At 39.1% G+C, this 23891-nt stretch overlaps 1 protein-coding gene across 5 annotated transcripts in view; it reads left to right on the top strand.

Moving 5' to 3' along the window:
- RBFOX2 (RNA binding fox-1 homolog 2) overlaps nt 1-23891 on the top strand; it is a 260073-nt gene that overhangs the window by 62624 nt on the left and 173558 nt on the right. For all 5 annotated transcript variants that reach the window (XM_082849448.1, XM_082849446.1, XM_082849447.1 and 2 more), the window contains exon 2: nt 15295-15345. In XM_082849448.1, coding sequence (XP_082705574.1) covers nt 15295-15345 — 51 coding nt within the window. The remainder of the gene's footprint in view (nt 1-15294; nt 15346-23891) is intronic.

Raw genomic sequence — 23891 nt, 5'->3', positions numbered from 1 at the left:
AGTTAAAGATATTTAAAGTCATAGGTTTAGGTTCTGAAGGCATTTTCATTTTCAGATCAAGAGCTCCTAGATTATGTAGTTTAGCAGTGGCTGCATGAATGATGGCAGCATCTGAGGAATAAGAGCATAGCCTTCTCAGGGCACAGTCTTCTGAGGTGACCCATGTGGACTTACTTGTTCAACTGTGTTTGTTAAAATCAGTGACATTACCATTGGGTGATCGAAGCAGCATTTTGTGATGTGTCTGAGGGCACAGACTGAGGAACCAGATTGATTCAAGTGTGCACCCCTGTTCTGCTGCTCAGTGACTGACCTTGGACAAGTAGCAGTCTCTTGGTGCATTTGTTTCCTCATGTCTAAAATGGGGATGATAGTGCTATAAGTACCAACCTTACAGTGTGGTGCTGAGGGAAAGTAAACTAATACAGAAAACACTTAGACAGTTGGTATGTTCTCAATCAGTGTTTCCTTTGGCTATTGTCATTAATAATTAATTATACATTTCTTTGAATCACAGAATTATGAGGTAGAAGGTTTCAGACACCCTGAATGTCCAGGAGGGAGGGGCCTAGGAATCTATAATTTTTAAGTGATTCCCAGATGATTATGATGAACAGCCAAGTTTGGGAACCGCTGTGTGTAATCCGTTTTGAGTATGGCCCAAGCACTAGAAGTGTCATCATTTCCTGAAATCTTATTAGAAATGCAGAATCTCAGGTGCCACCCCAGACCCAATGAATCAGAATCTGCATTTTTAACAAGATACCCTGCAGTGACCTGTATGCATGTTAAAGTTTAAGGAACACTGCTTTTCTTCTACCAGTGGGAGTAATTGGGTGATAACTACAGGTTAAAGATGAATTATTTCTCAGTTATTCCCATTGGTAGAAGAGAAACAGTCAGGCTAAGCCAGTGTGTAGATGAGCCTGCACTTCCCTTCCCTGTTGCTTAGCCTATAGGGATAAGTGCTTTTCTGGACTAAGTCACTGTGTACCATTTAACGGAAAGAAGAGAGTTATAATTGTGCCTCTGCCTCTACCACTTACTAGTTGTTTGGCCTTGATCTAGTCATTCAACCTCTCTGAGTCTCAGTGTCCTCAGCTGATAACGGAAATAATACCCAGACCATGCAATAATGTGCATGAAGTATCTAGCACATTGCAGTGTCTGCACACGTTAGTGCCTCCCCCCTCCCCCGCCCCCTTCCCCCTTTCAGTGATGATCTGTGTAGTAGTTCTGTTCCCTCAGAAGGGGCCACCAGTCGAGACCCAACACCATTCTCTCTGGGTAGTTTCCTTGCCTCTTGCCCTTCTTTCAGCTATCTCGAGCATGTCATTGTACTACAGAAAACCGTATGTATAGTTTTCTTTGCCACTTTTTTCTGTTAAGTGCCTTTTACTTAATGGAGACTATCTAAGAGGGCTGGAAGAACTATAGGAGTTGAATAGTGGAGCTGGTATAGGAATTAGGTGTGATGAGATCTGATAGAGGCAGCCCTTTCATGAATTCTTAGTAAGTTGACCATATGTTTTAGAAAATTAATTTGTATTTTAAAAAAATTGCTGTTTTTTTAAAAAAACCCACCGTGAATTCATATGATTTCATTTAAAGTCTTTTAGACTAGTTGCAAGCAAGAATTAACATGGCATTTATCAGAAGATCCTTGAATGGTAATGAGCATTATCGTTTTCCTGACCAGGGAATTAATATGATAAGGGGAAGTTCAGGGACTTGCTCTGGGGACAGCAGAAGTAGATGGCAGAGAGTTTAGGTCAGAGGATTGGCAATCGTAGCAAGTAGGGCATTGGAAGCAACAGCAGGAGTAGGAGATAGAAAGGCCCATTGTCACTCAGCCGTATAAATCTTAGGGGACTGAGGGATAAGGCAGGATTGTGAACTCAAAGCGTATAATAAAAATTGTTATAATAATAGCTTTCCTCTCTATAAGGTGGGTACACTCCTAGGTGCTTTGTATATATTATGCGTAATCTTAACATCTCTGCAAGGTATAGGAATAATAGATCAGAGAGGTTGAGTAACTTGCCCTCAGTCACTCAGCTAATAGCAACAGAGCTCGTTTGAAATCATGTTGAATAGCAATGTGAGTGATGAGACTGTTTTAAAAGCTAAATTGAAATAGTAAATATATGCCAGTTAAAGTAAAATTTATTTTGTCTGTATTGACCTTTATGGCTAAAGGGTTAACATGTTAGCCTATCTCAGAGGGATTTTTGGAATGTTGCAGAATTATCCTTTTGGGGTATATTTCCTTTATACTCTGAGGCTAATAAAGAGGTATCGTTTTTTTTTTTTTAAAGTCTGCAGTTCAGTGAAAGAGCAGTTTCAACTGAATATCACGATGCAAGGGTTGTTTGACCATGGGATTTTGACTATGACCCCATGATAAGAGATCCATTTTATGTGACAACCTAGTGTATAGTTAGATGTTTATCTGTATATATGTGACCAAAACACGTTTCATGGAATAATTTTTACCCTTACTAAACGTGAGGTACTTGATTCTTTCTTTCTGTTTAAAAATTCTATTGTAGTCCAGTATAGTGATTCTTAAAAGTGTGGTCTATGGACCTCACTTCCCCCACCCACAAAGGTACCCAAGAACCTTTTAGGGGGGTCTTCAAGGTCAAAACTCTTTTCATAACATTAAGATGTTTTTTGCCTTTCCTACTATGTTGACATTTGCACTGGTGTTGTGTAAGCAATGATGGGTCGTCCTAGAGTGAGTCAAGGCACCGGCACAAAACTGTACTGGTAGTCATTATTTTTTTTACCACCACACCCTTGTACTTAAAGGAGGGGCGAAAAAAGTCAGTTTCATTGATATTCTATAATGAAATGTGTCAATATTGAGAAGATCTTTATGACTTAGTGAACAAGTATTTTATAAACAAACAATGCAAGATGTTATGTAATCATGATAGGTGAAAATTCATTCAAAATGCAGGACAGGCCAATGGGTCTTTTGAAAAAAATTCATTGATATGGTTTCAGATGTCACACGGCAACTAACTTTTAAGGAACTGTTACTTTTCAAGTTTTGGTATAATATTAAGGAAGAATATCCATAGATATGTGAAAAGACTATTAAAGTACTCCTACTTTTTCCAAATACGTATCTGTGGAAGGCCAGATTTTCTTCATATACTTTCACCAAAATAACATATCACAACAGATTGAAGGCAGAAGCAGATATCTTAGCCATCTTCTGTTAAGTGGGATGTGAAAGATATTTGCAAAAACAAAATGTAAGACAATGGCACTGTTCTCACTAAATTTTTTGTTTTATAAAATATAGTTAATTTTCATAAAATGTTTTATGTTAGCATAATGGTTTATTATTGGTATTTTAAAGTGAATTAACAAATATTTTAAAAATTACGCAGTTTCAGTTTCTAATAGGCAAATACTAATCCTTATTAACTCCCATAAACAAAAGTTCTTTGGGATCTCTAGTAATTTTTAAGAGGGTAAAGGGATTCTAAGACCCGAAAGTTTGAGAGCTGCTGCTCTCATTTTTTTAATTTTTTAATAATGGTTGAGATCTCTTAAATTAAATCAGTCATGAATGGGTCTTGACTCAGTTTGAAAATACACTGAGCCAGAGTTACAAGAATTGCATTGTGAAGGCAGGTAGCACTTTGCTAGATTTTACTAAAGTTGAGTTGATGTGGGAGAACACCCTAAGGTGTGAAGTAAATTGAGTGAAGTTTAGATCTGGAAATTAGCTATTTGCAGTCATCCTTCAAACCCCATCCAGATCTTGCCTCCCATGACTTCCCGTGTTTGTAATTTCTTCATGCCTTTCTCACTGCATTATCAACTTTGTACACTTGTTCCCTCTGGACCTTATATTTACATTTTATTGCATGATTCATGTTGTGCTTATTTACATGCCTGTCTCTCTTACTAGACTATGAGTTCCTTAAGAAAAGAATCAGTAACTTATTTGTCTTTCTATTTCTGCCATAGTGCCAGACACATGAATGTCCTTCAGTAAATATTTGTTGAAGGAATAAATAAATGGGGAGAAAAAGGGAAGGACCAGGTGAGGCCAGATTTAGAGTGTTTGGAACTTGATCATGTAAGCAATGGAGGGCCGTTAGCATGGGAGTGATATGAGTGGTGTTTGATGAATTACCCTGGCCTGGTAAGAAAATTGGGAAGAGGTGGATGGAGACTGCTGGACCAGCTAAGAAGCTATTATTCAGTTATTTAGGCCTGACTCAGATGACCCAGGCCTGGATTAAGGTGAATGCTTTTGCCAGAGGTAATGAAAGATATGTGTCCTGAAAAATATTTACAAAAACAGAAATATAATATTACCCCATTACCTCATATTTATTGCATACTTATAATATCCTGAATATAGTTTTAAGGGCTTTATGTGTATTATCTCATTTAATCTTCACAGCATCTTTGAGAAGGTACTGTTATTATTCCTAATTTTTGATGGTTAAATGAAAACAATATGTATTCGTTGTTGAAAAATTAGAAAATACAGATAGGCAAAAGAAAAAAAAAGTATGTCACTCTATAAACCCAAACTCAACACCAAGACATAAACACTAAACATTTTGGGAAACATCCTTTTAGACAAGGAAAAAAAAGTTATGTGTATGTGCTATAAATGCCTGAATATGAGGAAACTCTGTATATAAGGCTTTAAGTTGTTTTCCATTGAAAGGCCAAGCCAACCTAAATATATAAATTTTTAGGGATGTTGATGAAATAGGCAAATGTCTTTAAAATACTTATTTTATTTATGCATACATGCCTATTCAAAGTCTTATATAATAATTTAGAAACATTTTATTTTCTATGGTTTTGGGAAGAAAATTTATACATACTCTACGGCATCAGTATCTGTATCATTGCTTAGAACCACTGCGTCTTCAAATAGTTTTCCAGGGTATATACTGAGATGTGGCACTTTTTTGAATCCGTATCTGTTGTAGTCACTGATGATTTTATTTCAAGCTACAAGAACCCATTCAAATAACATCATTATCACCATATTGTATACTGCATTGCTTTTCAAAAAATGTTTTTATTGAGATGAAATTCACATAACGTATTATTAGTCTTTTAGAAGTGAACAATTTGGTGGTATTTAGTACATTCACAGTATTGTGCAGACACCACCCCTATCTAGTTGCAAACATTTTTCTCACCCCATACCTATTAAGCAGTCACCCTCCATTTCCCTTTCCTTCCATCTGCTTTCGGCTTCTATGAATTTACCTATTCTTGGTATTTCATGTAAATGGAATTATACAATATGAGACCTTTTGTGTCTGGCTTTTTTCATGTACCATCATGTTTTCAAGGTCCATTCATGTTGTAGCATGTATCAGCACTTTGTTCCTTTTTAAAGTTGAATAATGTTCCTTTGTATGTGTATACAATTATTTATTTATTCGTTCATTGATGGACATTTGTGTTATTTCCACATCTCAGCTATTTTGCATAGTGTGTACAAGTACTTATATGAGTACTTGTTTTTAATTCCTTGGGCAATATACCTAGCAGTGGAATTGCTGGGCCGTGCGGTAGTTCGATATTTAACTTTTTGAGGAACCGCCAGACTATTTTCTTCAGTAGCTGCACCATTTTATATTCCTACCAGCAGTGTACAAGAGTTGGTCAATTTATTTTTAATGAGGAACACAATATGATGGGGAAAGTAAAGAGAAAATATGTGTGGCCTTCGAGTTTATTAGAGCTTTGTATCTCAGATTTTGCTTGGTGGACTTATTAAATATTTAGCATCATTTCAGCGCCAAGAATGAAATTTAGCTTAGGGAGATGTATCTAATCTATTTTAAGTGGCAAACAGACTAAGAAGTGAAGATCAGAGAAGTGAAAGAAGGGAAATTTAAATAGACTGTAAAATTCCTTGAGGGCAAAGGCCCTATTCATCTTTGTATCCTCTGCATTTAATAAAATACTTGGCATGTCATAAGCAGTATTGGGGGGGCGTCCCCAAGACTACCCCAGCTCCAGTGATTTGCTAGGATTTACAGAATTCATTGTATAGACATACTCATGGCTATGATTTATAACAGTGGAAGGATACAAAGCAAAATCACCAAGGGAAAAATTGCATGGGGTGAAGTCCAGAAGAAATCAGGCTCCAGCTTCCTAGAGTTCTCTTGCAGTTGAGTCACACAGGATGTGCTTACTTCCTTCAGCCAGTGGTGGCAGTGTTGTCTACCAGGGAAGCTCATCAGGCTTAGCGCTGAAATTTTTCTTTTTGGGGCATGGCTGGGAAGGGTTGTTCATGTAGGCACCCTCTGCCTAGCACATGCTCAAATTCTAGACTCCCAGGAGGAAAGCAGTGTTCGGCATAAACCGTATTGTTTGCACAGTTTAGGCACAGTGAGCCACTCTTACCAGTTCTGGGAATAGAACCCTCCTGATATCTAAGTTCCCAGGCACCAGTCAAGGCCAACCAGCAAACTGCCCTTTCTAAGTATAGCAGCCAGGACTGCTTTGTTCATTCTTTTCCCGTACATAGATGTTGAGTTCTTTAAAAAGTGTTGCTAGGTTCTGTGAAGAAAAATAAATGCTATAGTAGGGAACCAGCAGGGACTTGAGTGTCAGACCAACCTGGATTTGCATTATTGTAGATAAATTGCATCATTTTCTGAGCCTCAGTTTTCTTAATATTGAGAGATATATTACAGAGTTTTAGTGAGAATACAAAGTGATAGCATATAGAAAACATGAAGCATAATGACTGCCCTGTGTGAAATAAGTGGCTATTAGCATTTTGTTTCAGCTCATCTGTACCAATCTGGGTCCAATCAGGACAAAGAGACTATAAGTAATTTAGACAAGGAATTTAACATAAAGAATTGTTTATTATAACAGCAGATTGAATTAATAAGGGATTGGATTGTAAGAAGTAAAAACTCTAAGGAATAGCAGATGTAATACAATAGATATAAAATAATGTAATAATATGATTGATAGATGATAATATATCATTAGTATAAAGTTAATTTGTAACAGCAACTATCCTTAGGGCTGAGATAAAGCACCCCCAAAGTGAGCTATCTCTTAAAAAAAAGTTGGGGTATTTGGGGTGGAAGTGTAACAAGGAGCTACTGTCTGTCAGTTTTCTTGGTGGGGAGGTGGGACGAATTACCCTATGTTTTATTTTATTCTATTGTAGTGTGAAAGTTTAGTCTAGCAGTTACCCATTGCACCTTCTGTTGGGCCTGTGTTGTTAGATACTACCAGATTCATACCCCATGTAAGCCTTCTTATCTTTGGGTACCTTGAACCCTGTATGGTTTGGACGAGGAATGATGTCCTGTGGTTGCTAAGCAGTCTCTCTTCCTGACCCTACTTGTTGCTAGGATTTGTTTTTGTACGTAATAGCATGGGAACTTAGGTACATCTTCAGTTCCTGTGGTGTTCCCTTCCATGTCCCTGTTCAAAAGTAGGCTTACTACTTGAAAAACAGTAACGTGGGCTGCAAAACAAGGTAATGAAATACCCTGGGAATTTGCTTTTGCTTTTTATTTTTTTTTATTTGATTTTTTTCCCCCCTAGCCATTATGGTCTAAATCAGTCTTTCCCTCCATTGCTAAATGTAAGATAATGTGAAATTAATTTTCAGTTGGGAGTAAGTCAGTGAAAAATTTGGGCTTGTACCATTGCCCAAGCTTTGTTTGTTAGAGGACATCTTCATTCTTACTTTCCTTTGCTTCCTTTTACTTTCCTCTCCCCAAATTGCATGGTGGCAAGAATTTATTTTGTTCCATTCTCAGTATTTTTCGTCCCCTTCCATTTTGTGAAATGGGTTTGATTTTGTTAGACACAAAAGAAAAACAATAGGGTGGGTTAAATTTTTTTTCTAATTGTTTGGTGTAACTTCCTTGTGCACTTCCAGTTTTCTGCACCTGCTCCTAAACAACCCTCATCATTGATGGAAGCCAGTAAGAAATGCTTTTGTAATAAATCTCTGGACGCTGAACACATGACCTGTTAAGTAGGTGAAACCAAGAGAGATGGCAGAGGCTCCTAGGCTCCCTAGGCTCCTCAGTTAGTGTTCTATTGATATTGCTTAGGATTTATAGCTAGTATGTTATTTTTTTAAATTAATTAATTTTATTTTTGGCTGTGTTGGGGCTTCGTTGCTGCACGCGGCCTTTCTCTCGTTGCAGTGAGTGGGAGCTACTCTTTGTTGCGGTGCGCGGGCTTCTCATTGCAGTGGCTTCTCAGGTTGTGGAGTGTGGGCTCTAGGCGCACGGGCTTCAGTAGTTGCCGCACGCGGGCTCAGTAGTTGTGGCTCGCGGGCTCTAGAGCGCAGGCTCAGTCGTTGTGGCTCATGGGCTTAGTTGCTCCGTGGCATGTGGCATCTTCCCGGATCAGGGATCGAACCTGTGTCCCCTGCAATGGCAGGCGGATTCTTAACCACTGTGCCGCCAGGGAAGTCCTGCTAGTATGTTATATCACTGCTATATTTCTGTACCAAAAGCAGGGCTTTTTTGATTTTCAGTGTTGTTAAGTCCTCTTAGTACCTCTCTTTTAACTGTATTTTTTAAATGCTTAAGGAAGCAGTTCTTTTCTATTGTACCTCCCAGGTGCAGTATTCTGGGTAATTTTCATTTGGAATGGGCAAATATATCGGCCCATTATGTATATCTAAATAATCATTTAGAAATGATGTTGATGATTTTCAGAATGCATTTAGAAAAGTGGCTTTAAAATCCATTGTGTCTTTTCAGCATGCATCAATCCATCACAGTGTGGAGGTCTTGTCCTCCAATAAGAGGTTAGAGGCTGTTAGCCACTCAACTCTCCCCCGCATCCCCAAATCCCATACACACTTTTCCAAAAGATCTTCTGGAGTCCCGTCGTTCTTCTTATAGATGTTAGTTATGATATCAATCACATTATTTTATAATTATTACGACTCACAGCTCCTCAAGGGCAGGGATACCAGCACTGCACTTGTCATAGAGCAGTTGTTCAATCCACTTTTACTGAATGAATGAAGATTCTTCTGCTTAAATGGATTTTTCAAACATAGGTGCAATGGGAGCTTCTAAGCAGCTAGTGAAGAATACAAATGTCAGGTAATATTTTTCTTCACTTCCTTCAGTGTCCGTTGTATGTGCACGATCCATCACAGTTGCTGTATTTTCCAGTTACTTAAGGATCCTTCTGTTACTCTTTCATACATTCACTTACCAGAAGCTTCTAAACAGGTTTCATTGCTATCTCTGTAGTAAAATTCTTACGGTTGGTATTTTATTTCTTATATATTATTTTTATTTTTGAGCAGCTTCTGTGCCTTGGCAGTCAGTTCCTAAGTCTTTCAGTCTTACTAGGTCAATAACTCTTGCTTATAGCAGCATAGCTGCCTTTCCTCTTTGGAGTTTAACACATCTGATTTCTGTCCCATCTGTTCCATTAGGTTGCCTTGTAATTCCATGTCTGCTTTAAATTTCAATTATTTATGTATAACTGAATCACTTTGCTGTACACCTGAAACTAATACAACATTGTTAATCAACTATACTCCAATATGAAATAAAATTTTAAAAAATAATAACCTTCAGTTATTATTTCTACACTGATTAAAAACTCAGATCTGCATGTTTTTAGACAATCATAGTAATCTCTACCAGGACCAGTACTGGTTTGAACTAGTTGTCATGAAGTAGCAGAAGTACTGGGTATAGAGTTAAAAGACCTAAGTCTGAAGGCAGCTCAGCCACTATCATTAGCTATTTGGCCTTGAGCAAATCATTTAATCTTTCTGAAATTCAGCTTTGTCATCTGTAAAATGAGGGTTATAAAACCTATTTTCTGCATCTAAATAAGATTATGTGAAGGTGTTTTGTACATTATAAAACACTGGTAGTAGTGACTTCTTTGGTTCTTTTTTATGCTCTAAGTAATACATGAATTTTACATTTTGTAAATTCAAATAATTCAGATAAAGCATGCCCTCTCGACCTTCCACAGATCTTATTCTTCTCTCTAGAGGGAACCACTGTTAGAAGTTTGTTGTATATCCCTCTAGATCTTCTCTATGCATTTATTTACTTTTTTATATGCATGTAGAAATACCTCTTTTTGTATTGTGACTTAAAGGGATAGCACACCGACTGTTCTGCTGTCATTTAATATGACTTGAGATAGTTCACTGAGATTTTACCTTTTAAAACACTTGCAGTTTAACAGAGGATGTTGAATAGTCAACAATATCAACAGTAGTTGATAACACTATTTCCCTATTATTGAGGTGCTTTTTAGTTTTTCAGTGTTGCAAACAGCACTGCATTGAAAAATCTTTGCACATGCTTCTTTGAGCACAAGTTCAGGTGATTCTCTAGAGTAGATAAAGAGATCAGAGATATGAAATTACAAGAAGGTATGAGTATTTAATATTTTAATAACTATTGTCAAATTGCTTTCCAAAAGAGTAGTCCCAATATGCTTATTTCCTACTATTAGATGTGAAGATATCTATTTACTCTTCTTCCTGCCAATTTGTCATATTTTCATTTTCATTTTTGTCAGTCTATGGGTGGAAAGTGATACCTCAACTCTAAAAGAATGTTCACAGGCAGCAGTGGTTTGTGAGTATAACTGGAATCAATTTAAATATCTATTAACAGGAAAACAAGAGGGGTTTAAATAAATTGTGACATAGTCATAAAATAGAATATTAAGCAGTAGTCAAAATTAGTGAAATACAGTGACATGCATAAGTGGAGATAAATCTCATAAAATGAGAAAAAAGGAAATTGCTATACAATAGGATTCATTTCTATAAAATTCAAAAACACGCAAAGTTCATGCATTTTGAAGGGACAGTAAAATTAAAAACGAAAGCAAACCTTTGTCGTTAAGTATTGTCCACTTTGAGAGAGGCGGCTCGTGTCTGAGTGCTGGAGAGTTCTAGGTAGCCTCGGGTGAGTGATGGGGAAGAAAGGAGGACTACTTTGCTGAGCAGGTGGAGGGGGAAGTCCGTTTCCTCTGGCACATCTCTGTGTACCTGTTATATCTGTCTTTGCTGTTCAAGTTTTTGACAATACGTGCTTGTAGGAATGTACTTCTTCTTTTTCCTTAAAAAAAGTTTTCTGCATTGTTGAACTCAAGAATATAGTCTATACATGGGATAGTCTCTGGGAGTGACAAATCTTTGTTAGTGATGCTTTTGTGTGTGTTTTTTTTTTTTTTTTTTTTTTTTTTTTGCAGTACGCGGGCCTCTCACTGTTGTGGCCTCTCCCGTTGCGGAGCAACAGGCTCCGGACGCGCAGGCTCAGCGGCCATGGCTCACGGGCCCAGCCGCTCGGCGGCATGTGGGATCTTCCCAGACCGGGGCACGAACCCGTGTCCCCTGCATCGGCAGGCGGACTCCCAACCACTGCGCCACCAGGGAAGCCCCTTTTGGTTGTTTTTGATGACTTTCTTCATCCTATAATTCCTTCCTCAGACAATCTTGAAATTTACTGTAAAGGAATAATATGGAATGGTTATTAGAGAATTTGATAAAGCGGGAGGAACAGGGGCTTTGGAGTCCAACAGACCTGGGTTGAAAGTTTGACTTTTCCACCTTTTATCTGTGCTTTATTATCTCCTTCTCTTTGCCACTTTCTCTTACTCCTCCCCTCCATCCTGAAACCACGCGTGATTGGTTGCTCAGTATCTAGTGGTTATTATCACGTTTATCATCATCATTGTTAAAATCTGTAGAGAATGGTATTGAAGTAAATGTATAGACTCCAGAACAAACAAGGCACTTGGGGATTTTGGAAGGAGCCCTGTTCTTTTTGTTATGGTCTAAGCTGCATGTGTCTCCCCTGTAGAAATTTGTATGAAAATAGCCAGCCAACATTGCCTATTATTATTATTTTTAAATAACAGGTTTATTGACCTATAATTCATAGACCATAAATCTCACCCTTTTCAAGTGTTTTTAGTGTTTTGTGGTTTTAAGCAAAATCATAGAGTTGTGAGTCCATCATCACTATTACAGAACATTTTCATCACCAAAAGTAAAACCCAGTTCCCACTGGCAGTCGCTCCCTTTAGTCCCTGGAACTACTAATCGACTTTCTTTCTCCATGGATTTGCCCCTTCTGAATATCTCATATAAATGGAATCATATAATTTGTGGCCTATTGTCTCTGGCTTTTTTCACTTAGCATGATGTTTTTAAAATTCATCTTTGTTGTATCAGCACTTCATTCCTTTTATTGCCAAATAATATTCAGTTATAGATATACAGTCCTTTGCTTATCCACTTATCAGTTGATGGACATTTGGATTATTTCACCTTTTCGGCTATTATGAAATAATTCTGCTATGAGCATTTGTGTACAAGGCTTTGTGTGGATGTATGTTTCCAGTTTTCTTGGTTATACCTAGTGTGGAATTGCTGGGTCACATGGTAACTCTTTTTTAACATTTTGAGGGACTTCCAAGCTATTTCCAAAGTGCCTGCACCATTTTATAGTCCCAACAGCAATGTATGAGATTCCAGTCTCTCCACGTTGTTGTTATACTTGTTATTGTCTGACTTTTTGATTATAGCCATCCTAGTGGATGTGAAGTGTCATCTCATTTGCATCTCATTTGATTTGCATTTGCATTTTCCTAATGACCAACAGTGTTGAGTATCTTATTATGTGTTTATTGGCCAGTTGTATATCCTGTTGGGGGAACTTCCTGTTCGCACCTTTTGCCCACTTAAAAATTTGGGTTGTCTTTCTAAAAGTTCTTTTATATTCTGACTACAAGCCCCTTATTGGACAAAGGATTTGCAAATATTTTCTCCCATTCTGTTGTCTTCTCACTTACTTGATGGTGTCTTTTCCTCCCCAACTTTATTGAGACATAATTGGCATTAACATTGTATAAGTTTAATGTGTACAACTTGTTGGTTTGATACATTTATATGTTGCAAAGTGATTACCACCATAGCTGTAACTAACACCTGCATCATGTCACATAATTACCATTTATTTTTTGTGGTGAGAACATTTACAATCTACTCTCTTTAAGGCAACTTTCAAGTGTATCATTCAGTATTGTTAACTATAATCACTCTGTGTACATTAGATCCCCAGAATTGATGGTGTCCTTTGAAGCACAGAAGTTTTAAATTTTAATGAAGTCCACTTATCTATTTTTCGTCATTTGTGTCTTTGTAGTCATATTGAAGAAACCATTGCCTAACCAAAGGTCATGAAGGTTTAATCCTTTGTTTTCTTCTAAGAGTTTTATGATTTTAGGTCTGTGATCTATCTTGAGTTAATTTTGTATATGGTGTAAGATAGAGTTCCAACTTTATTCTTTGACATGGGATATCTAGTCGTCCCAGCACCATTTGTTGAAAAGGCTATTCTTTCTAACATTGCTTTTCTTGGCACCCTTTTTAAAACTCAGTTGATTGTAACTGCAAGGGTTTATTTCTGGACTCTCAGTTGTACTTCATTGGTCTGTACGTCTGTTCTTAGGCAGTATTATACTGTCTTGATTACTGTAGCTTTGTAATGTGAGTCCTTCAACTTTGTTCTTTCTCGGGATCATTTTGGCATCTATAATTTTTAAAGGCAGTTATCTTTGGTGTACTCCCTTTAGGGAGACTTAACTTATAAATGTCCAAAATAGAGATTTAGGAAAAAAAAGGAGAACTTGGGTTGTCTGTGATTGAGTCAGCAACTGAATGCCTAATAATTTCTGGTTATTGAACCTCATTTATTTATTTACACATTCTTCTGAATGTCCACCATGTGTTAGACACTGTGCTAGGTTGTGGGGAAACCACAATGAACAAGACATGGGGTCTGTGCAGGGAGCTTAAGTTGACACCTGGCTTTCATGTTTTTGAAAGGAGTATGGACTTTCGATGATCAACAAAGATATGGATGTAATGAAAGCAGATGTACCGTCAGGTGGCAGGTTTACTCTCGTCATAAACGAAGATCCTATCAAGGAAAATTCTTCTTAACTTACTCTTTTGCTAGTAGGAATGGAATAAGAGGATGCGTATCTTTCAGATAGCTGTGTTGAGCACCTTGGAAAAACTATGAAAGCACTATGTTCTCATTTACACCTTTGTGTGCGTATGTATCTCCTCCCATTTAAAAGTTCCCTTGAAGGCGAGGGGCTTGTTTTACTGACTTACTCTGTCAGTCATCTAAACTACTTTGAAAATATTAGGTATTCAATATATGTTGACTGAATAATTGAATGAGTCAAGTAAGCCATAAGTGAGTGCTCATATTGTATGACATTGTATTAAATTAGGGTTTGTGTAGCTTTTATTTGCTATCATTCTTGCCCTGAAGGATCTTTTTTTTTTTTTTTTTTTTGCGGTACACGGGCCTCTCACTGTTGTGGCCTCTCCCGTTGCGGAGCACAGCCTCCGGACGCGCAGGCTCAGCGGCCATAGCTCACGGGCCCAGCCGCTCCGCGGCATGTGGGATCTTCCCGGACCGGGGCATGAACCCCTGTCCCCTGCATTGGCAGGCGGACCCCCAACCTCTGCACCACCAGGGAAGCCCCAGGGATCTTGATTTAATGGTTAATGTGAGGATGAGACACTCAGTATGAAACACCTTTACAAAAAGAAGATATATTAAATTATAAATAATATGAAAAGTAAATTGTACAAATAACCCAGTAAATTTTAACTTACTACACATATTAGGAGTCACTTGAGTTCATAGGATGATGTAGGATGGTAGAGGAAGTCCGGGACAGAGGTAGACTTTCATCTAGGTTTAAAAGAACTGAAGGAAAGCAGATTGATAGAGGGGAGGGACTAAAACTTTTCCAGGTCAAGAGACAGTTCTCAGTAGGGGTGGTACTGTCTCCTTCCTAACAAGGGGACTTTTGGAAATGTGTGGAAGTTTTTGGTTGTCCTAGTGTTCAGGACACTGAAAGCCTACTGGCTTTTAGAAGTTAAGGGCCGGGCATACTAGAGTTCCACGGTGTGAAGTTAGGAATTGATCTGCCCCAAATCCCAGTAGCGCTCTGTTTGAGATACACGGAGAAGGAAACAGATTTAGCTGTACAAGGAGGAACATGGTGCTTATGAATAGTGCTCCTAAGCAAATACTGTTTCTTATTTGTTTTTGTTTTTTTGATATCATACGTGCTAAACTGAGAGATGTATATGGTTAGGTAGAACACCTTAGGAACTGGTGGAGGAATTTATGTCTGATCATTCTGGATGATTTTGATGATTCGCAACACTTTCTTTTGTCTTACGATTTTCTTTTCTTTCCTTTGTCTTAGAACGAGCCTCTGACCCCAGGTTATCATGGATTCCCAGCACGGGACAGCCAGGTTGGTATAAGCTGTTTATAACTCAGATAATGTGTGTGTGTGTGTGTGTGTGTGTGTGTGTGTGTGTGTGTGTTTTATCTAAGGATGCTATGATAGAGAGCATTTCCTGAAATTATTTATTTTGGAGAATGATATGGTTAATTTCAGCAATGAATTTACATTTAGAGATATAATAAAATATATTTCTTAACCCTAAAAATATTATAATCACATTATTGAAATTGTGGATATTATAGGGGGAAAGTCACTCAGGTACAGTCGTAATTGCTTTTGTTTTTTCTTCTCCAGGCTGTATGATAATTTTTTAACCTGGTTTTCCTGATGTCTCATAATTCTAAATGTTGGACCTGTCTCTTTATTCCCAGCCACTTAGCCCCTGCCTGCACAGATTTTTTGGGTCCCTGCAATAATCTGCAACAAGAAAATTCCATTCTCCTCCCTGGGGGAATTCAGCCTTATGGTTTTAATCAGGGAAGACTTTCTTGAGAGAGGGAAGTTTCTGCTGCCTTTCTTTGTTAGATAGGGAGGATGATTGGAAAAAGCCCAGGCTTTATTGTGGGTTAGAGCAAAACTGTTTCCTGCCAGGACACCCTCGGTATGGTTTAGGTGAGTGTGTAAAATGCTTTCCCTATCCTTTTGCCATTTGGAGCAGGTGAGGCTGACAGAGAGTTAGGGTAGAACAGGCTTGGCTGCCTCAAAGAAATGGTGTGGCTTAAGACACCTAACCTCTTTGCTATTTGGGGATGTTGATCTTCTTCAGGAGATTTAAAATGGTAGCTCCTAGAAACATCTCTCAATTTCTAGCCATCATTTATATCTTTGAATGTCTATCCACCATTCCTTATAGGGTTGTCCAAAAAAGCCACCATTATTAGGCTTGTCCAAGGGATATGTCATCAGAGTGCTAAACCAAAGGGTTGACATAGCTCCCCTTTCCAGAACTTAATTAAATCTCATCAAAACCCCGAAGCTGATCTTAAAAAACTAGGATGGCCCCATAATCAATAGTCACCTATTTGAGGGCCTCCCAGATTGAGAGTATTTGCCCAGTTCTGGTATTTTTGGTGTTGTGTTGGCATCAGACTAGTCCCAGGTAGGGTATGGAGAAAAGGGGGGAGAGAAAATGCTGCTCATCTCTGTGTTCATCTCCCAGTGGGATCATCATTGTCGGAATTGAAGATTGTCCTATGGAAGCTCTTGGTGAAAGATACGGTCATTTACCCCAAACCTAAAGAGAATATAGAGGGTCTTTATTTTATTTCTTTCTGCTTTGGATCTGCCCTAGATAGAGCTTCTGTAAGCTGTGAAGTTTATGTCCTTTGATAGTATTTCTATATCCTGGCCATATATCAGAAAAAATACTGTTGCCTGGAGATCTAGCCCCCAACAATTCTGATTGAGTGAGTCTAAGATTGGGCTTAGCCATTCAGATATTTAGAATTCCTATAGGTGATTTGTGTAGCCAAGGTCAAAAACTACAATCCTATGGGCTGCTTTAAAACAAGTGCTATTTTCTCTTTCTTCGTGTACTTTCTACCTAGGACCCTTAAAACATAAGGGACCATGGTCAGTCTCTGGATCTAGTTTTGTATATACTCATGCAGACATTTACTTATCAAATGTTGCTGATTTTGGATACAGGCTTATTTTAGATATAGGAAGGTAAAACTAATCAAAGTTAAGTATGGGAATAGACTTAATGAGTTTAAAAGAATCTGAAAAAGTACTGTATAATGCTGTGTCCTTCCTCTGGGGATTACAGATCAATAAGGAATTAAGCAAAAGGAATTAAGAGGAATTTGTTAAAGCATAAAAAAGTAGTCTCTGCTTGGAACTACTTTGTTTTTCCTTTCTTTTGCAGCCAGACCCACTTCTGTAGCCTGCACATTACTCATACTGTCTCTGCTGTAGGCCTATGCAGACCCTTTTGCTGTGCTTTATAGCCGCCTAATTTACATAGAGGCACATTCTGATGGTGACGGTTTATTTTAGTTTATTTTCTTGGGCTTTATTTTGTTTTTCTGTCTGGATCTTTGAATTAGAGACCTTAGCATAGTGCAAACAGGCGAATATTGAATAGCTGCTTGTTGCATTTGATGAATACAGAATCCAAATGAGTCCTGCTAATTAATGTGCCTGACCTTGTGAACTCTCACTTCATGCTCTGAGGTTTGGGAGGCATTTATCGGTGTGAAACACTGGTCACTGAGCAGCCCGAGTTGGGCAGAAACTGAACTTGTGATCTTTACATCTTCGCAGAGTGGTTTGGCTCGGCAAATCCAGGAACCAGAGACTGGGGTGAAGGAGAATTTGGAGTGTGTGAATCTTTATTTGCTTTTCCTTATTCTTTTATGTTTCTTTTCTAAATAGATAGGAACCATATGCAGACAGGATTTCTATTAGCATCTAATGGTGATTTTAAAAGAGATAAAAATGATAATCTTTTGAGCACTGCAGAGAGCTTTCATCAAATATTTTCTCTTCTCATCCTCACCACCACCTCTTGAATGGGTAAGGCAAGTATTTCCTTGGGAAGGATAAGGAAACAGGCACACAGAGATTAAAGTGACTTATCCAAGGTAACAATACAGGTTAGCAGCTGAATAAGCACTGAAATTTGTCCTCTATTTGTTGAGGGTCCTCTATACTGGGGATTCTTGACTCACAAAGGGAAAATGGGGTCATGTGCAGTATGCCTGCTCACTCACTCTACTTATTTATCATTTGGTGGCTTCATAGATCCCTTGACATTGAACTTATGAATCTAGGAGTCCATGACCCTGGTTAAAAATTGTAACAACAAAGTTCCTTAGCACTAAGTGGGCCAGTATTTCACTGTTACGGTGGCCCTTTCCACCCTGTTACATACACCCCTGGTAACACATTTGAATTAAAAACCTGTGAAGGGGGCTTCCCTGGTGGCGCAGTGGTTAAGAATCCGCCTGCCAATGCAGGGGACATGGGTTCAAGCCCTGGTCCAGGAAGATCTCACATGCCGCGGAGCAATTAAGCCCATGCGCCACAACTACTGAGCCTGCGCTCTAGAGCCTGCGAGCCACAACTACTGAGCCCACATGCCACAACTACTGAAGCCCACACACCTAGAGCCTGTGCTCTACAACAAGAGAAGCCACCGCAATGAGAAGCCTGCGCACCGCGATGAAGAGTAGCCCCTGCTTGCCACAACTAGAAGAAAGCCCATGCGCAGCAACGAAGACCCAACACAGCCAAAAATAAATCAATAAAATAAAGGAAATAAAAGATTAAAAAAAAAGACCTGCGAAGGAAAGGAGGGGGAAAAGAAACCACCTGTCACCTTGTAGAGGTTTTCCTTTTTTATGCAAGGTCACCTCAGCCTTCTTTCCTAGTTAACAGGCTTTATGGGATGGCAATCCATTGCTTTTATAAAACACTCCAAGCCCGTCCCTGTGCTTGCTAATGTGGTCTCTCCGTGCAAGTGGAGGAGACAAACATTGTTCCAGATTAGCAGAAGTGCACGCCAGCTCAGAAAGGCTGCATGCTTTATCTAAGGCCATGCAGGATTTTAGGTTGATGACACAATGTAGTGGTTTAGATTCCTAGCTGACCATCTCTTTGTGATCTATGTGTGTGTGCACATGCTTATGATAGAGTTCCCAAGTGTTGATTAAGGTTGGAATAGTTTGTGGGTTTGTAACGTTCTCTAACTGAGAGAATGTTTGTGTGCATTAGCTCCAGAGCTTTTCTTTGGGAGGGACCTGGGAGCCGCAGTCTGCTTAGAAGGGGCCTTCGTTCTGCACAGCAAACTTACTGTCTCTGCTCATATTGTTCGTTGATTTGGAATGGCTTTCAGGGGGCTCTGGACAGTACAGGGGAGTCCTAAGGCTCGCCTCTTGTCTGTCACCTCTTGGTGCCACAACTTATGTCTGCTGTAATTAAGGTGACTGTGTAGTTTATCATTCAAGTTGGGGCACTTTTGAGAGAGAAAAGGGATGCTGATGTGGAAACAGTCCCAGGCAAACCTTGATGAATGGGATGTATGGTCATCCTAGCTATGATTAAAGAAATACAGTGAGTGTTCCCTTAACTGGAGTGATCAGGTTTGGGACTATGGCACGGTGCATTTCCCACACTTGACCTGTGGACGTGAAGCGTTGCCATTCACATTGGAGATGAGAGCACAGACTCTTGGTTGGGTTCAGGTGTTGCATCAGCTATGGAACCAGGAATGTTAGTAAATTATGAAAACTAATGTTGGTGAGGAATTTTGCAGTTTACAGTGTATGCTTCCATGTATCAGTATTGATCTTCACAATAGCTCTGCTAGAAAGGTCAGGCTTTATTATCCCTATTTGGTAGCTAAGAAAACCAAACCAGAGGCTTTTAAATGAATTTCCCCATGTCACAGAGTTAGTGGCACAGTGAGACTTGGGTCCTGGATTCTCAGCCTCCATGTCTTGTATTTCCGTCTTGTGTTCTTCTGTCAGTGTTCTCTCCTCGTTGAATGGGGATGTTCTCTTCCTCGTGTGGCAAGATAAGATACTATGGAATCTTTGGAGAATGTAACAGCTTGGAAAGTCTTCACATGAACTGGAGGCCCCTTGCATAACTTATTTCTATCAAGTTTCCTTCCTATTTTGTTTGTTAAAGTAGCTTGTGGTCTACAGTTTATCTTTTTGTATTTTATTCACTTATTTTGCTTGCCAGCAGCACTGTGGACTATGATTGTGATTTGCTCTTTAGATTGGAGAACACTGCTTTCCTGGGAGTGTCACGAAAAACAGGCCCATGAGGAGTGAAATAAACCTTCCTTTTATAATTTTGCATCTTTAATGTAAAGAAGATTAATGTCACAGTATTAGACTCTGATTTTTTAAATGCTAGTCAGTGGCTCCTTAAAAAGTTTTTTCCTTCACTTTTCTAAAAGTATGTTGAAAACTATTATATACACATGCTCAAGTGATTCTCCCAGAATGGAAATATCAGAGGAGATGTTTAAGTTGACAGATGTGACTTGGATAATTAGGGATTTAAATTTGGAGTAGCAGCCTTACTTCTAATTTAGAGTATAGATTTTAAATGACCTAAGAGATTTTTTTCCCCAAAGTATTTTCTTTCTTCTTGAGAATTTTTAATTTCCCTTTTTCTAACGAGTTATCTTTGTTATCCCTGGAATGGACTTTATTTTATTTATTTATTTTTTTTGCAGTACGCGGGCCTCTCACTGTTGTGGCCTCTCCCGTTGCGGAGCACAGGCTCCGGGCGCGCAGGCTCAGCAGCCATGGCTCACGGGCCCAGCCGCCCCGCGGCATGTGGGATCTTCCCGGACCGGGGCACGAACCTGCGTCCCCTGCATCGGCAGGCGGACTCTCAACCACTGAGCCACCAGGGAAGCCCTGGACTTTATTTTCTGTCCAGTTTTTTGCAAATGTACTTTCAGGGCTTTTACTTATTTTGATTGGGATCCATGGGCAATAGCAAATGCATTTTCTGTCATACTCATTTGGTTTGGTGGCAAAGAAATGATGGCTACTTTTCTTTCCTTGGGGAGATTTCAAATGGAGGACATAGTGAGGGTGTTCAAGTTCTAGCTCAGTGATTTCAAGCTTAAAAAAAAAGGTGGCGGGCTTCCCTGGTGGCACAGTGGTTGAGGGTCCGCCTGCCGATGCAGGGGACACGGGTTCGTGCCCCGGTCCGGGAAGATCCCACATGCCGCGGAGTGGCTGGGCCCGTGAGCCATGGCCATTGAGCCTGCGCGTCCAGAGCCTGTGCTCCGCAACGGGAGAGGCCACAACAGTGAGAGGCCCACGTACTGAAAAAAAAAAAAAAGGTGGCAACCTCTAGTGAGTAATACCTTTTGAATTATGACCCAGTACACACACACACACACACACACACACACACAAATACCCTTACTACATTCTCAGCGCTGTGATATTTTCCATTCTCTTCCATTCCACTAAAAAAAAAAAAAACTGTTGATTATGACCAACAGTTGATTGACCAAAATTGATTTTCTGAACCCACTAATGGATTGCAGACTGTAGTTTTGAAAAACAAAATTCTAATAGTTGTCGTCCTTAAAAATGCCACCTTAAAGAAAACCCATACATAACCTTTAGTCGTCACTTCACCATTCCCCTGACGCCAGCCCTGAGCAACCTCTAATCTACTGTCCAGCTCTGTGGATTTGCCTATTCTGGACATTTCATAAAAACAGAATCATACAATATCTGGTCTTTTGTGACTGGCTTTTTTCACTTGGCATAATGTTTTCAAGGTTCATCCCTGCTGTAGCGTGTGTCAGTACTTTATTTCTTTTTTTGGTGGACCATAGCCCATTGTATGGATTTAGGAGTATTTCTATGTGCGCTTACTGTCTACCTCTGTAATTCATCTCCTCCCCCGTCTTACCACCAGCTTCAGCCTCACTGGGTGTTCTTTCCATTTTTGAACTCCTTGAGCTTGATCTCAGCTTCAGGTCCGTGGAATTGCTGTCTTCTCTACCTTAGATCTGCAGTGCTCTTGACCCAGATATTCACCTTCTCATTCAGGTCACAGGGACAAAGTTTACCCCTCAGAGAAGCTTCCCTGACCACACCAATCTAAAGTTATCCATATACATACCCTGACCATTCAGTCTTATCTTCAGCTCTCTTATCATTATCTGAAATTATCTAGTGTGTGTACTTTATTGTCTGTCTCTCCCACTAAAATATAAGTTCTGTGTAAGCTGTGACTTTGCTTAGAGCAGAGCCTGGCATGTAGGAGGAGATCAATAAGTATTTGTTGGATGAATAAATGAAAATTATTCTCCGTTTAATGTGAAGCTTTTCAAAGGTTTTAAGCAGGGAGCAACATGACCTATTGTACGTTTTTTAAAACAACATTGTGGTTGCTGTAAAGAAGGAATTTTTAGAGCTGCCCCCTCCCCCCTCCCCCCTGCAAAAGGCAACCTTAGAACTGTCTAGGCAACAGCTTTATCATTTGCTATGTTTAATATCAGTTCCAGCTAGTACTGAATTGTTGAATGAGAAATTTTATCCCACTGCCCTCTCCCAGTTGGAGACTGGATTAAAATAATAGGTTCAGAAGTAAAATGTTCATACCTCTCTTATGTCTTACAATCCATAGCAGTTTTTTTTACTGGTCCTTTTTTTTAACTAAAAATGCTTCTGCTTTGCTTTCAAATTACAAAAAGTATGAAATCACTTTCTTTTCTTCCTACTAGGTTATCTAGAACCCCACTTTCAGCCTTTATGCAAGATTTATTCACATGGTTGCCTCTCTTCAGTATCTGTCATCGGGTCACCCATCAGTGGTTCAGGTCCTTCTGTGGTGTTGCCTTACACCCTCTAGTGGATGAAGGGCTAGTAGATGCTGCAGCATCAGCACTTTTCTCAAACCATTAATCAGCTTCAGACTCAGTGTTGCATTTTAGGTCATTCCATCCTGTAGATAGTTCAGAAGCTTTTCCCTCCTAGGAAAGACCATTTTATTTATTTTGCTGCTTACAGCCATGTACCTAAATAACATGCTTATTCTGTTATTTCTTGATTTATCAATTTGAGGCTCTATCCTTTGGCTTCCTACTGTTAAGAGATGAGAAGGAAGGAATGTCTGTAATATTGCTAATTTTTCATTGATTTAACCAAGAAATGGTTAAATCAACGTGCATTACTGATTTATGTTTACATAATATCTACATTATTGTGACTGAATATAGAGGAACCATAATATTGTGATTACATTCCCTTATATACTTTTTTGTTTCCCCTGGAGTTATTTAAATATATACATACATATATATAGAAAATACATATATTTAATAATTACTTTTTAAAAAGCACTATTGAGATATAATATCCATACCATAAAATTCACTCAGTGTAAGAGTACTTATTCAGGGATTTTATTAAATTTATAGAGTTGTGGGCTTCCCTGGTGGCGCAGTGGTTGAAAGTCCGCCTGCCGATGCAGGGGACACAGGTTCGTGCCCTGGTCCGGGAAGATCCCACATGCCGCGGAGCGGCTGGGCCCGTGAGCCATGGCCACTGAGCCTGCGCGTCCGGAGCCTGTGCTCCGCAAAGGGAGAGGCCACAACAGTGAGAGGCCCGCATACAGCAAAAAAAAAAAAAAAAAAAAAAATTTATAGAGTTGTGTCACCATCACCACAGTCCAGTTTTAGAACATTTTTGTCATCCCCCTAAGTTCTCGTGAATTCTCTTGCAGTCAGTTCTTGTACCCACCCCAGCCCCAGACAGCCACTGATCTGCTTCCTGACTCTATAAAATTATCTTCTCTGGACATTTCATGTAAATAGAATCATATAATATGTGTGTATGACTTCTTTCATTTTTCATAATGTTTTTGAGGTTCATCCATGTTGTAGTATGTATCACCATATCATTACTTTAAATTGCTGAATAGTATTCTGTTGCCTGGATGTACCACATTTTGTTAATCCATTTACCAGTTGATAGATACTTGTATTATTTCCAGTTTGGCTATTATGAGTAATGCTGTTATGAGCACTCACAAGTCTTTGTATGGATATATGTTTTCAT

Source organism: Leucopleurus acutus (assembly GCF_964270905.1).
Source record: "Leucopleurus acutus genome assembly, chromosome: 11".
Taxonomy (NCBI): domain Eukaryota; kingdom Metazoa; phylum Chordata; class Mammalia; order Artiodactyla; family Delphinidae; genus Leucopleurus; species Leucopleurus acutus.
Note: the sequence above shows the minus strand (reverse complement) of the source record. Positions and strands in the feature narration are given on the sequence as shown.